We start from the raw sequence: 13,621 nt of genomic DNA on the forward strand, positions 1-13,621 counted from the left end.
GAAAGTTTCTTGTCTTCAATTCACCATCCCCCTGATTGAACCAGAAACACCTATCATCGCAGAAAATCTGAGAATACAGGTCCAAGAAGCAAAACATAACGCCCACACCCGGTAATTCTACCACCCAGAGGTGTAGTGCCGATATCTCAGTGTCTTTTCCTTAGGTTGGTTCTCTTTCTTTCTTCTTTTTTTTTTTTTTGTAATATTTATTTTTTAGTTGTAGTTGGACTCAATACCTTTATTTTATTTATCTATTTATATGTGGTGCTCAGGATCAGACCCAGGGCCTCACACGTGCTAGGCGAGTGCTCTACCGCTGAGCCACAACCCCAGCCCCTCCTTAGGTTGGGTTTCTAGAATTTTCCTTTCCACCTCCATCCCCGACCGCCTTATTTGACTCAGCAAAGTCCCCTGGAGTGTGCAGGGCTGAGGTGGGGCCGTCTGAGTCCTGATTTGAGGAGGCTTTTCCTCAACTCTCAAGCTGGTCCTGGGCTTCTGCCTGTGTCCAGGAAGTCAGGACAGGAGCTGAGGGACAGGAAGCCCAGCAGGGTGGGACGGGACAGGTGGTCAGAAACAGCAGCCAGCTCTCTTGGGAGGCCTCTCAGAGGCCACCTCCACCAGCGAGCCCTTCAGGCGGTCCTCCTGCACCTTGAGTGACCTGCATGACAATATCCAGGTGTTAGTGTCCCCTTGCACCTTCAGTGTGGAGGGGCCCTGGGGGTGGCCAGGGCTGAGAGGCTGCATCTGGGCTCCCTCCCCTCCCTGCAATGCTCCTGGCACCGGAAAAATGGGGCCAGGGAGGCTTTGCCCTCTGTGTCCCTCTGTGCCCCTCTGTGTCTCTTCTGCATCCTTCAGGCGCACTGAGCACTGGGCACCATGAAGGGACACTGACTGGGACAAAGAAGCTGACGTGACCTGCCCTGCGTAGTAAAGGACACACAGGGAGAGGATGACCACAGCCGGGGATGGAGCGGGGTGGGGGCAGATCTGAGCTGGGACCTGAGCTCCAGCCTGTGAGCAGAAAGGGGGCCCTGGGCAGAGAGAGGGCCAAGACGCCGGTGGGCACAGCCGCCGCGGGCCAGGTGGCACTCCGCCCGTCTAACACCCTGGGACTCCACCGAATGCCCCGGATGTGCCAGGGGGGTTGAACAGAGCAGGCCAGAGACACAGAGTGGGCACAGTGATGGCGTGTCCAGGGCCGATGAGGGACACAGAGGGGCAAGGGAGGTTCCTGAGTGGCTGGAGCTGGTGAGTGTGAGGGGGTTCAGGGCAGGGGGCACTGGAGAGAGGACGGCTGCTGCAAGCATTTGGATTTCACTCCTAATCCACAGGAGGTGGGAGCAGGAGGGGGACGAGCTCTCCTCCAGAAATCAAGGAAACAGAGGCCGGAGGAGGACAGGCTGCAGTCAGGAGCCCCGTGTCCTGCACCCTGTCCTACCCACTCTGGGGCCACCTCCTCAGTTGGGGCCTTCCCTGCCCCACAGGAGCCAGGGCCGGACTGCAGCTGCCTTGGAGGATTCTGGGTGGGGGCGGGAGGGTGGGGGACGGCACTCACCGGGCCAGGTTCACCATGGGCTCCAGGATGTTGTGACCCAGGGCAGCGCTGCACTCCCCGAAGGAGACCCCCAGGTCCTGCAGGCAGACAGAGGGACTTGGGGAAACCGGCAGAAGGGCCAGGGACAGCTCTTGCCACCAACTATAGGCCAACCAGGGTCCGGCCCGGGCTCCCCAAACCCATCTCTGTGGGAGATGCAGCCCCCACATCTCAGCATGGCCCACATCCCCAGCAGGGCCCTGCCCTCCACCCTTCTCCACCCAGAGACATCCCGCAGAGTGCGAGTGACAGCAGGAAGACTGAGTCCCAAAGGAGGCAAGTGCTCTACCCTGAGCTACAGCCCAACCCTCTGCGGACACTTTTAACGATCAGTTATGTTTTTCATTTCAAAAATATATCTTTGGAGCCAGGCAAGGTGGTGCACACTCGTAATCCCAGTGGCTGGGGAGGCTGAGGCAGGAGGATCTCGAGTTCAAAGGCAGCCTCAGCAACAGCAAGGCCCTAAGCAGCTCAGTGAGACCCTGTCTCTAAATAAAATACAAAAGGGCTGCGGATGTGGCTCAGTGGTCGAGTGCCCCTGGGTTCAATCCCTGGTACAAATATAAATAGATATATATATATATATGGAATATTGAAAAATACAGTATTAAAAACTATAAACTCAAAATATAATTCAACGTTAGCATTTGGATATACATTTCCATTCCAATTTGTAGATCCCTTTATCCCTTTTAAGGGTGGGGTATGGGCTCTCTGTCACTCTATCTGGTTAAACTTTATGAATGGCTGCTTCTGTAGGCCCCAAACCATCCCATACCAGCCATTTCAAATGATTCAACTTTTCTTTTTCCTTTTTTTGTTGTTGATGGACCTGTATTTTATTTATTTATTTATATGTGGTGCTGAGAATCAAACCCAGTGCCTCACACAGGCTAGGCAAGTGCTCTACCACCAGCCACAACCCCGGCCACAACTTTCATCTAGATTTCACATCTGTTTTGTTGTTGTTGTTGTTGTTGTTTTTTGGTGGTGCTGGGAACTGAACCCAGGGCCCCCCCTGGGCCTGCGAGGCGAGCACTCTACCAACTGAGCTCTGACCCCAGCCCGCTTGCGTCTTGCTTTTCCAACTTCACATTATATTGCCAGCTTGCCCCGCACCCTTAAATAGGGCAGAATTCTTAAAGACAGACACCAGCCTCTCATATGACTCTCCACAATTTAACCTCCAACCACTGTCAAAGGTTTGTTCTTATAAACAACACTGCAGTGAACATCCTCAGATAAACGCGGACGTTATCCTCGGGTGATCATCCTGTGTTCCCTTAGTATTTCTGACTCTTCCCTTAGAATCAAGGGCACCACCCACAGGAGAAGGTATTGCACCAGAGGATGCTCCGCTGCGTCTAAGAGGGAAATCTCCTGCCACTCAGGAGCCACCACAGTGACCCCAGATTATGAGAAATGAGAGAAGAAATGGGAAGGAAATGCCGAGAGGGTTGTGTCGGGTGGGGCCAGCCGTGATTTTTCCTCCTCTTTTCTTACTACTCTCTGGTTTTTCTAGAATGTGATTAAATCCCATTTGTAAATAAATGTATCCACTGTCTGCCAGTGGGCGGCTTTTGATGTAGTCTTCCTGAGGAAGGATTTCTGTCTTAAAATAAAATAAATTAGAAGGGTGTATGCTAATTAGAGAGCAGAGATAAATTTAAGATTTGATTGGGAATTTTAAGGGAAGCTTTTAAAGCCTTTTGACTCTGAAGGTTTTTTTCCCTTTAATTTTTTATGTTGTAGGGTTATTGTGTGGGGACTTGCTAATTCCACGGTCAGGTTCAACATCACGCCCTTCACAGCCTGGGAGTTGGGCCTGCAGTGGCCCAGGGTGGGTGGGAGGTGGAGGTGGTCCACTCCGACCCCGGGGCCAAGGCAGGAAAGGGCACAGGCCAGTTGACCCCTGTTCATTAAGTGCTGGGGAGGCGTCCACTCAGTCCAGGTGGAGAGACAGGTCGCTGCCTGGGTGCTCACCTGGGCCAGCTGCCGCCCAGCTTCAGTGGGCACTTGGCGCTCCTCCTCACAGTCCATCTTGTTTCCCAGGAGAAGAACGACTGCTTGGCCCGACCCTTCATCCTGTCAGAGAACGAGCTCCTCAGCCCCCTCAGGGCAGGCCAGGCCCCCAGACATGCAATGGCCATGCCCAGCTCGAAGCTCCCAGAGGCTGATGGGGTGCCCTCCCAGGTGTCTCCCTGTCCACATCACACCTACCTCCTTCCCACGTGCACCCTCCCCCCATCCGCAGAGGGTCTGCTCCTCCTCTCTGCCTACAAACATCTCACCTGCTTTCTAAGGCCAAACTCAAGGGCACCTCCTCCAGGAAGCACTCCCAGATTGCTCCTACCCAATGCCCCTTTCTTCCTGCCTGTGCTTGGTCACACAGGCTGCCCTGGCACATTCCCTAACTAGTTCATTAATAATAATAACAAGAATAACTTCTGATAACTGAGTGCTTGCTGTATACACCAGGTGCTGTGCTGAAAGCGATTCTACTTTATTAGTCTTCAGAGCTCCCTGATGAGAAAAGCCAGGAAATGGAAGTTCAGAGAGGTTAAATTGATGGTCCAAAGTCACAGAGTTGGGGTGGGGTAGTTGGGATTCAAAGCTAAGTCCTGTCAGGCCCAGAGTCCAGGTCCCCTCCTCATGCTTTACCTTATCCTGCTTCTCCTCACTAACTAGAAACTTTGGAAGAGAAGCAGCATGTCTCCCTGCATGTGGGTCACACATTAGCTCATACACATTGCAGAGTTCCAGGATATGTGTATCAAGTATTTTGGAGAAAAAAAACTAGAGACGTGTGAACAGAGGAATTTTCACATCATCCTCAGGTGTTAGGAAGAAGACATCACAAACAGAGCTGCTGTGTACAGAGAAGAAATGCTCATAGGATAAAGGAAGCAGTTTGGTTTGGAGGCTGTACTATGTGGTTGTGGTTTCTTTGTACTACTGCACTCCCTGCTCATCCAGTCACATACCGTCAGTGAGTGGTGTCACTCACAGGACTGTGGTGTCATTTGTAACCCTGGGAGAAAAGGAGAAGAGGACAGGATGCAAGCTTCCTAAAGATTCTAAAATGCGGAACCAGCTCTGCCAGCTGTGTGCTCACCTGTAGACAGTCCATCCAGTAGCGCACGTGGGCAAAGCTCTCCTGGGAGGTGACATCATACATGAGCACCACCCCGTCAGCCTTGCGGAGCAGCTGTCGCGTCAAGCTGTGGTACCTGCCCGGAGAGCCTGCGTGAGACCACGTTAGCTATGGCTCCCAGGCCCTGGCCTTCAGGCCTCGCCACGCCCTCTGCAAAGCGGGCCCCTGACCTGTTCAGCCCAAAGAGAGAGTGCGTCTGCTTCCCTCCCACACACCAGGCTGCAGTGCCAGTGGTTCACGTTTCAAAGGATACAAGGGCACCTCCAGGAACCCTCCCTCCCCAGCCCACCCTGCAGCCACCAGCGCCCCCCCACCCAGCCCCTCCCCAGGGCAAGCAGGATACCAGGGTCTTAAGATTTTTCCAGAGGGTGTGTGTGTGTGTGTGTGTGTGTGTGTGTGTGTGTGTGTGTGTTGTGGTGCTGGCACCTGGGGTGCTCTACACTGAGCTACATCCCAGCCCTTTTATTTTTTATTTTCATTTTTAATTTCCTATTTATTTATTTATTTTGGGGGGCACCAGGGATTGAACTCAGGGGCACCTGACCCACGCTCCTTCCCAGGTCCCCAGCACTTTTTTTTTTTAATTTAGAGACAGGGTCTCTCTGAGTTGCTTGGCACCTCGCCATTGCTGAGGCTGGCTTTGAACTTGGATCCTCCTGCCTCAACCTCTGGAGCCGCTGGGATTACACGCATACACCACCGCGCCCAGCTTAGTTTTTATTTTGAGACAGAGTCTCACTGACTTGCCCAGGCTGGCCTCGAACTTGCCACCCTCTTCCCTCAGCCTCTTGAGTGGTTGGGATTACAGGCCTGTACCATCATGCCCAGCTTTCCAGGGGTAGTTTATGTGCACACACACACACACGCATGCACACAGACGTGCACACAGACACACACAGACACACACCTTTTCCCATTTTACACAAACACAGTGTATCCTGGTGCATCTAAGGCCTTGGGTTTGAGCCCCAGGATGAAAAAAAAAAAAAAAACTAACATAAAACCCTCATCATACTCATTAATGTTTAGTGTCCTGCGTTTGTTTTTTCCAGTTAACAAGACAAGATGTCTGAGATATTTCCCTGTCTCTACATACAGTCCTCCGTCTTTTTTGGAGTTGTGTAGTGTTCTAGGGCATGGACTGACCCTAATTCACTTAACCAGTCCACTGTTGATGGACATTTAGGTTTCCAAGGTGAGTTTTTGGTTATTGTTTGTTTGTTTGTCTTGGGTACCAAGAATTGAACCCACGGGTGCTTCACCACTGAGCCACATCCCCAGCTCTTTTCATTTTTTATTTTGAGTCAGGGCCTTCTAAATTGCTGAGGGTCTCACTAAGATGCGGAGGCTGGCCTTGAACTCTCAATCCTCCTGCCTCAGCCTCCTGAGCTGCTGGGATTACAGGTGTGTGCCACCATGCCTGGCTGTGTCCAAGGTTTTGTGACATAAATGACGTGGCTATAAACAGTCCCTTTGTTACAGTCATGTAGATGATGTGTATATAAATTTATAATTTATAGCATGGGTTTCTAGAGGGGGAACTGCAGAGCCAAACCACACGCGCCTTTTAGGTGATGATCCTATTGCCTCGGTGTAAAGTGGGAGGCCAGGTATCCAGAAGGACAGGTGATCAGGTGGCTGTCTCCTGAGGGTGGCGTTGGGACAGCCCTAACCCATGTCCTGCAGGCCCAGGGGCCTCTGGGTTGGCCCCTCCTCCCTGGCTTGGGCCTGACCCACGCTCCTTCCCTGACATCCCGAATCCCTCCTGGGCGGCCTCTCTGGCCCAGGTCGACGGGGCTGCCCTCCACCCCCTCCGAACACCCAGGTCCCTGACAACCGACACAGACAGAGCCGCTACCTCTCCTGGCCAGCCGTGTCCCAGAGCTGCAGCGCAAAGCACTTGTTGTCCACCATCAGGGTTTTGATCCGAAAATCCACTCCTAGGAAATAGAGCAGGGCGAGGCCTACCTCAGGGACCGCCTGGACTCTAGCCCAGACCTGCCCCAAGAGACACCCATGCCTGCCCCCAGCCTGGCTGCCGGGTTTCCACTGCGCTCTCAAGTCCCCGAGCCTCACAGGCCACCGTAGACAGGCACCTGGGGGGCAGAGGACGGAGCCCTGGCCTTGGGGATGATGGATGGGGCCATCTCTGTGCCGGCTGTGTGACCTCGGGCCGGTCACTGCCTTCCTCTGAGCCTCGCTCTCATCCTCGCGGCAGGGGTTTGGGGAAAGTACGAGGCTACATGGAAGGCGCAGCCTGGTGGCGAGTTGTTCTCATGGTCCTTTCTGGTCTCCGCTCCCCCTAGTCACAGTTCCAGTCTCTCCATGAGAGGGCGGGGTGGGGGGAGACGGAACATCCCAGGGAGGGTTAGAGTCGTCGGGTGCCCCTTCCTGCCAAGCCCTGCACCTCAAGGAAACCCGGTGGGTAGGGGAGAGGCAGCCCGGGGGCGGGGCAGCCCTGTCCCTGTCCTGCCCACCTTCCTGTGGGGCACGGAGGCCCCGGCCTGCTCCCAGGCGGGGATCTCCTAACGCTGGCCACGCCCGGCTCAGACCTGAGGGGCAGCCACCCTGCTGCAGGTCTCTCCCATGAGATCCGCAGGCACCTGCAGCCCCTCCCTCTCCCCCACTCTCCACCTGGCGCTGGGAGGGGCAGCTGCCCGCGGTCACGTCTGTCTTTTTTCCCTCTCCGTCAACCCCGAGGAGTTGTTCTTCTTCTTATTATTTTGGTACCCGGGATTGAACCCGGGGTGCCTTACCACTGAGCTACAGCCCCAGCCTTTTTAAAATTTTGAGGCGGGGTCTCTCTAAACTGGCCTTGAACTTGCAATCCTCCTGCCTCAGCCTCCTGCGATGCTGCAGTCACAGAGAGGTGCCCCGCGACCAGCTGCAGCCTGCTCTAGCTCCACTGATTTAGTGGACACTTCCTCTCCCATAATGACGGGAGGTCCAGGCCTGAGGAGGGCAGTTGTTGAAAGGAACAAGACGCCCATGGAGACGCCGGGTGCGCTGTAGGTGGCCAGTAATTAGTAGTTTAGGGGATTCATGATGGTGGCCTTCTAGTCCCTGGGACCCCACTTCACATCAGGCGAGCCTGCCACAGGTCCCCCCTCCCTCCCGAGGACATTGCATCCCACCAGCTCCCCACGTGAGGATCTTGGGCGGAGAAAGGCTCGAGAGCGTGTCCTGGGCCCCTTTTGTGAAAGGGCGGTCTGTAAGCCGCCAGCCCGACATGACATTGTCTTCCCTTGTGCTCGCCCTGGCCTGACATGAGGGCGTGTAGGGCTCCCATCTTTGTCCCCCAGCAGGCCTCCCGTTCATTCCCACAAGCTCTCTTTTCTGTCACTCTATGCCACGCTCCATGGCCAGCTATCCAGAGTCTTAGGATGGGGAGACTTTGGTTCCAGAAAGTGCTTTGGGACACCTCATTTGCAGAATTAGACTTTATCAAACATTTACTTATAATAATAACAATGGCTAACATTTTCCTGAGCACTTAGTATGTGCCAGGCATTGTTCTTGGAGCTGTTAATTTACTAATCCTTCAACCACCACAGGCAGTGGTGTCTGTCTCTGTCATGCAGATGAGGATCTGTGGGCTCTGAAGGAATTATGGCTTAGATCTGGAATGGGTCCCCACAGGCATGTCTTGGAGGCTTGGTTCCCAGCCTGGCACGCTTGGGAAGTGGTGGAAACCTCGGGGAGGTCTTCTGGTCACTGCGATCATGCCTTGAAGGGGAGAGGGGGACCCCAGCCCCTCCTTTTCCTTTTTTTGACACCAGGGATTGAACTCGGGGGCACTGAGCCCACTGACCACTGAGCCCCGTCCCCAGCCCTATTTTGTATTTTATTTGGAGACAGGGTCTCGCTGAGTGGCTTAGCACCTCGCTGTTGCTGAGGCTGGCTTTGAACTTGTGATCCTCCTGCCTCAGCCTCCCGAGCAGCTGGGATTACAGGTGTGCACCACCTCCCCTGGCTCTTTTCCTTTCTTTTGTTTTCCCACCACGAGATCAGCGGTCTAGCTCCAGAACAGACTTCCTACCTCGATGCACCTCATCACAGACCCAAAGGCAAATGGGGCTACCCGACCATGGATGGACACCTCCAAGCCGTGAGATTACAAGTCGATTATCGCAGATGTTTGTTAGAGTGGCAGAAAGCAGGCACGGGGGGTTGATTAATGGGCCCAAGTTCACTTCCCTGGTAAGTGGCAGAGCCAGGATTTGAAGGCAGACACCTGTGTGCCTTCTCGGCCACATCTACAAGTGGATTCTATGCGGGAGCCTCAGCTTGCCCCGGGGGACCTCCTGCTGGAACAGGCAGGCTGGCCTGGGGCTGGCTGTGATGGGTCCAGCTGGCCCTGCAGCGGCTGCCCATGGCCACGTGGGTGGAGCTGGGCTTGTGCTCACCCCCCCCAGCGCTGCACCTAAATTGCAGGGTGCTTTGTTGATGGGCACATTATAAGCTAATCAGATCAATGCAGAAAAAGCAAATTACCTGTAATTAGGGACGATTAGTGAAATACTAAGATCATGCCCACATAGAACAAGGTCGAACGCCGGGCCCGTGGCCAGGGCACAACCTGCTGCCTCCTCGCCGGGGGCTGGCTCTGGGCCTGCTCCAGCTCCCCGTCCCTGACCCCGGGTCTGCCCTCCCCGGCGGGGCCCTTACCCACGGTCGCTGCCAGCCCCGTGGCGAAGGCGTTCTGGTGCAGAAGGTACAGGAAGGAGGTCTTGCCCACGTTGGAGTCGCCCAGGAAGATGACGTGGAAGAGGTACTCGGGGTCAGCTGGAGGCCCTCCGGCCGGGGAGTCCCCCGGGGATGGGGTCAGCCCAGCCTCCCCGGAGTCGGATCCCAGGTCCTCAGGCCTGCTCCCGGCCCTTGGCTCCCCGGCCCGAGAGGGGCCTGCTTCTCTTTCCGCCAGAGCAGCTGTGGCTGGGGACCTGGGTTGCGCTTCTCTCTCAGCCAGCTCGGGGCCTGGTCGAGGGGACTCTAGGGACCCTGCAGCAGCCCTGGGCGGAGGGTCCCCTGGAGGGGACAGCTGTCCAGGAGCAGGGGCTGCCACAGGAGTCTGGGGTAGGTCAGCGGGGAGAGGGGCACGCGGAGGCTCCTGCTGGGGGGACTCGGGATGCCCAGTTTCCAGGCCAGGAGCCTCAGCTGCCTGCGCGGAACCAGGGTCCTGCCGGCTGCGGTCCGCTGGTTTTCCTGCCTCAGCCTTGGGCTCCTCTTCCAGCCTCCGGAGAGGGGAGGCAGGTAGCCCGTCTGGCCTGAGGGCCTGGCCAGGAGCCTCTCTTAGCCCCCCGGGGTGGCCCTGCCCCAGCCCCTCTGTGGGAGACTGACCCACTGACCGCAGGCCCCAGGAGGGTTCCGTTGGCCCCTCTGGGAGGGCCACAGCCCCCTGGGGGGCAGACTCGGCCTCCAAAGGAATGAGCACCCGGAGGGCAGCTGCCACCAGGCTCCCTGACCCCCCAGCTGGGGCTCCCGGACTCCAGGGGAGGGGGGCCTTGGGGCTGGGTCCTGGCTCAGTGTCGGGTTCCAGGCCTCGGGGCTTCACAGGACGCTCTGGACCAAGGTCCTGCTCCTCTGGGTCAATTCCAGAGGATGGCTCCTGACCAAATGGCAAAGCGTGTGACTTGGAGAGGGAGATCTGCCTGACCACGCGGGGTGTCTGGGGGCCTGCGGCGTCTCTTGGGGTTGGGGGTGGGCTCCAGGAGAGCTGCAGGGCTTTGGGGGGAGGGCTGCTGAAGTTCAGGAGCTGGCCCCAGTCATCGCTGTCCCCAAACAGCCCAGGCAGGGGCAGCTCCTCCGGGGAGATCGCTGGAGGGCTTGGGGCCTTCTCAGGTGAACGGGGGACACTGGAAAGGACGTGGGGCAGTGAAGTCAGGGGAAGGTCAGGTGCGGACGGTCACCCCACTCCCACCTGCCTACCAACCCATCCAGTGCATGTCCCATGACTGTCCCCTCCAGTGCTGGCTCAGGCACCTCCCTACCTGGCCATGTCCCTCCCACTCACCAAGCCCTCATCCCAAGGCCCACAAGAAGCCGGACCTCCTCCAGCAGCACGCTAGGCCGTGTGCATGTGCGTGTGTGTGTGTGTGTGTGCATGCACATGTGCCCTGCACACACGTGTCTTAATCCCATTGTGTGATCTTGGGCACAAGTCTTTCACTTTCCTGTGCCTCAGTTTGCTCAGCTGAGAAATGGGCACGGTCATCTCGGCTCGGCAGGGTTGCGTGAGCATCAGGGAGGGAGGTGTGTTGCATGCTGACCACAGCCTTAGAGAACAGAGTCCCCCTCCCTTGTCCCCCTCCCCTGTCCCAGGACAGCCACTTGCCTGGGTTCCTCCTCTATCTGCCAGGACACTCGGCCCCTGGCAGCATCCAGGTGTCTCCTGGTGACCTGCAACTGACCCCGCATCTCCTCCAGCTGCCCAGCCAGGTCCTGCTTGGCCTCCTGAAGCTGCCGGTTCTCTGAGTCGGCCTCCTGCTGCGTGTCACTGAGGTGATGGAGCCGGGCCTCCAGCTGCACAGGGGGAGGGGCAGAGGCACAGTGGCCCTCCAGGGCAGCCAGAAGTCTCCCCAGGCCATGGGGACAACCCCCTGCCACCCCATGGCCCAAGCTCCAGGAGACCAGCTGAAAACACAGGATGTGGGGTGGGGGCGCCTCTCAATGGCCTCACCGTCTCCCTTGTCATCCACACAGGGACATGTGACATACAGGGCATGGAGGAGGGGAAGGCCCGTGTCAAACAGGCACACCTGCCTGGGCTCGAGAGCCCCATGGCTGCTCCATCTGGGCTTCGAGGGCTCTTGACCCAATGGCAAATCATGGGGCTCAGATGAAGAATTGCGTGACCATAGGGAGTGGAAGGTAGGACTCTCACAACGGCTTCCAGGACCCTGCAGTCTCCCCAACACCCCCTGTTATGTCTCTGCCTGCCTTTCCTAGTGCTGTCCCCTCCCTCAGTCTGTCCCAGCTCACAGGTCTGCTTCTCAGTCCTTGCACATTCCTACCTCAGGGCCTTTGCACTTGCCACTCCCTCTGCCTGGACTGCTCTTCCCCCAGTTACCACAAGGCTCAGCCCACAATTCTTCCGGTCTGTACTCCAATGTCATCATCTGAGGGAGGCCTTCCTTGACACCCCTCTAACTCATTTAAAATTCCCCAACCTTCCAGCCCCCTTCCCTGCTTTACTCCTCCTCAGCACTCACCCATCTCTCTCGTGTTCTATCATATTGTACCTGTGCATTTTGTCCCTGTCCCCTTGACTACATGGTACCTCCACAGGCAGGGGTCTGTCTCTCGTGTTCCTCAAAATCTAGAGCAGCGTCTAGCACATCATAGGTGCCCATTAAGGAACCGTGGGGTGGAGGGAAGAATGGCGGGGGGTGGGGGTGCAGGGTGCAAGATAAAATGGCCCCTTGAGGCTCAGAGATGTTAAGCACCCGCAGAGGTCACTCAGCTGACGATGCAGAGGAGATGAACTTCCACCTGGTCACCAGGCTTCTCCAACAACAAGACCTTGTGTTTGTCCAGTGCTTTCCCAGTTCAAAGCACCTTCCCATCTACTACCTCATCTGACCCAATGCGCCTTCCTAGGGGACACCCTGGACACAGCCACCCATTTTACAGGTGGAGAGACGGAGGCCAGGAGAAGCCATTTCCTCAGGTTTGCATGGATCTTCACTGGAGGACGCTCAGGGGTCTGAGCCTGGACCTCGTGATGGAGCTCAGAGCTCCACTTGCTGCTTACCTCAGAACAGGCCCAGGACACTCTTTCCCAGGGGCTGTGCTTGTGGGGGAGCCCAGGTGGCCCAGTGAATGCTCAGAGTGGGGTGGTGGCTCCAGGCTGACCTGTCCAGTCAGGATCAGGGAGCCCGGAGGGCAGGCCCATCAAGATGGGTGTCAGAGTCTGGGACTCCTCGTCGGGGGGCGTCTGCACGTCCCTGTCACTCACCTCCCTCTGGCCCTCGGCCAGCTTCTGCACCTCTTGCTCCTTGGCCTCCAGGACCTCCTGCATCTGGGAGCTGAGGGCCAGGCCCCGGGAGTCGCTCTGTGGAGAAGACGGCTCAGCCCTGCCCTGAGACTCCCCGAGCCAACGGGCTGGGCGGCCTTCCCAACGCGTGGCCCCCACCCGGCCCCAGACTCGGAGGCCAGGAGGCCCCAGGAGTGTTCTCAGGATCCCCAGGTTGCACAACAGGAGGCCGAGACCCAGAGAAGGGAGCTGGCCCTGGAGACAGCAGCTCTGCGCTCCCAGTGCCCAGCCAGGGCAGGGTGGCCAGGCGGTGGCCAGGCGGTGCCCACCTCGGCCTGCAGCTGCCGCTTCTCCCTGCTGATCTGCTGCTCCATCTCCTCATAGAGCCGGCGCACCTCGCGGTGGTGGTCGGAGTCACGCCTGGAGGGGGGCAGGAGGCGGGCACCGGGACCCTCAGCACCTGGGGGACCCTGCTGCCGGGGCAGACGGATCCAGGGTCCAGCCTGTCCTACCACTGGCCTCACCCTTCCAGCAGTCACGGTCCCTTGTCACCCTGGGAACAGCCATCTGAGCACTTTAACACGGGTTACTCCCCCGTCACCAAGATACTGGCTCCCCCAGGCCCTGTCACATGGTCCCTGTGGCCCCATCGTTGGTCCCACCTTCCTCGGTCAACAACCCCTGCCCCTCCTCAGACCCTCTGGCAGGGTGTCCTTGCCAGCCCTCGCGCTCGACTCACCACACACTCTGCAGTCTGGGTGAGTGGCCACCCTGGAGCTGAGCTGGGGTGTTCCTGGAGCTGGGTTGGGGGTGTCCCTGGATTGGGCTGGGGGTGACCCTGCAGCTGAGCTGGGGGTGTCCCTGCAGCTGGGCTGGGGGGGTGACCCTGCAGCTGGGCTGG

The 13,621-nt window shown here is 57.3% G+C and overlaps 1 protein-coding gene across 5 annotated transcripts in view; it reads right to left on the reverse strand.

The window, feature by feature from the left end:
• Positions 1–223: 223 nt before the first annotated feature.
• The window catches only part of Rab44 (RAB44, member RAS oncogene family), a 30,764-nt gene continuing 17,366 nt past the window's right edge, over positions 224–13,621 (reverse strand). For 2 of the 5 annotated variants that reach the window (XM_027943584.2, XM_027943583.2), the window contains 9 exons: positions 13,050–13,140; positions 12,703–12,798; positions 11,080–11,267; positions 9,417–10,600; positions 6,607–6,688; positions 4,710–4,824; positions 3,578–3,679; positions 1,556–1,632; positions 224–658 (listed from right to left, as the gene is read on the reverse strand). In XM_027943584.2, the coding sequence (XP_027799385.2) occupies positions 568–658; positions 1,556–1,632; positions 3,578–3,679; positions 4,710–4,824; positions 6,607–6,688; positions 9,417–10,600; positions 11,080–11,267; positions 12,703–12,798; positions 13,050–13,140 (2,026 nt within the window). In that variant the 3' untranslated portion in view covers positions 224–567. Of the gene's footprint in view, positions 659–1,555; positions 1,633–3,577; positions 3,680–4,709; positions 4,838–6,606; positions 6,689–9,416; positions 10,601–11,079; positions 11,268–12,702; positions 12,799–13,049; positions 13,141–13,621 lie in introns of those variants that run through there. The other 3 variants (XM_027943585.2, XR_011707747.1, XR_011707746.1) reach the window with 3 other exon arrangements.

Source organism: Marmota flaviventris, chromosome 6, assembly GCF_047511675.1.
Source record: "Marmota flaviventris isolate mMarFla1 chromosome 6, mMarFla1.hap1, whole genome shotgun sequence".
In the NCBI taxonomy this organism is placed as follows: domain Eukaryota; kingdom Metazoa; phylum Chordata; class Mammalia; order Rodentia; family Sciuridae; genus Marmota; species Marmota flaviventris.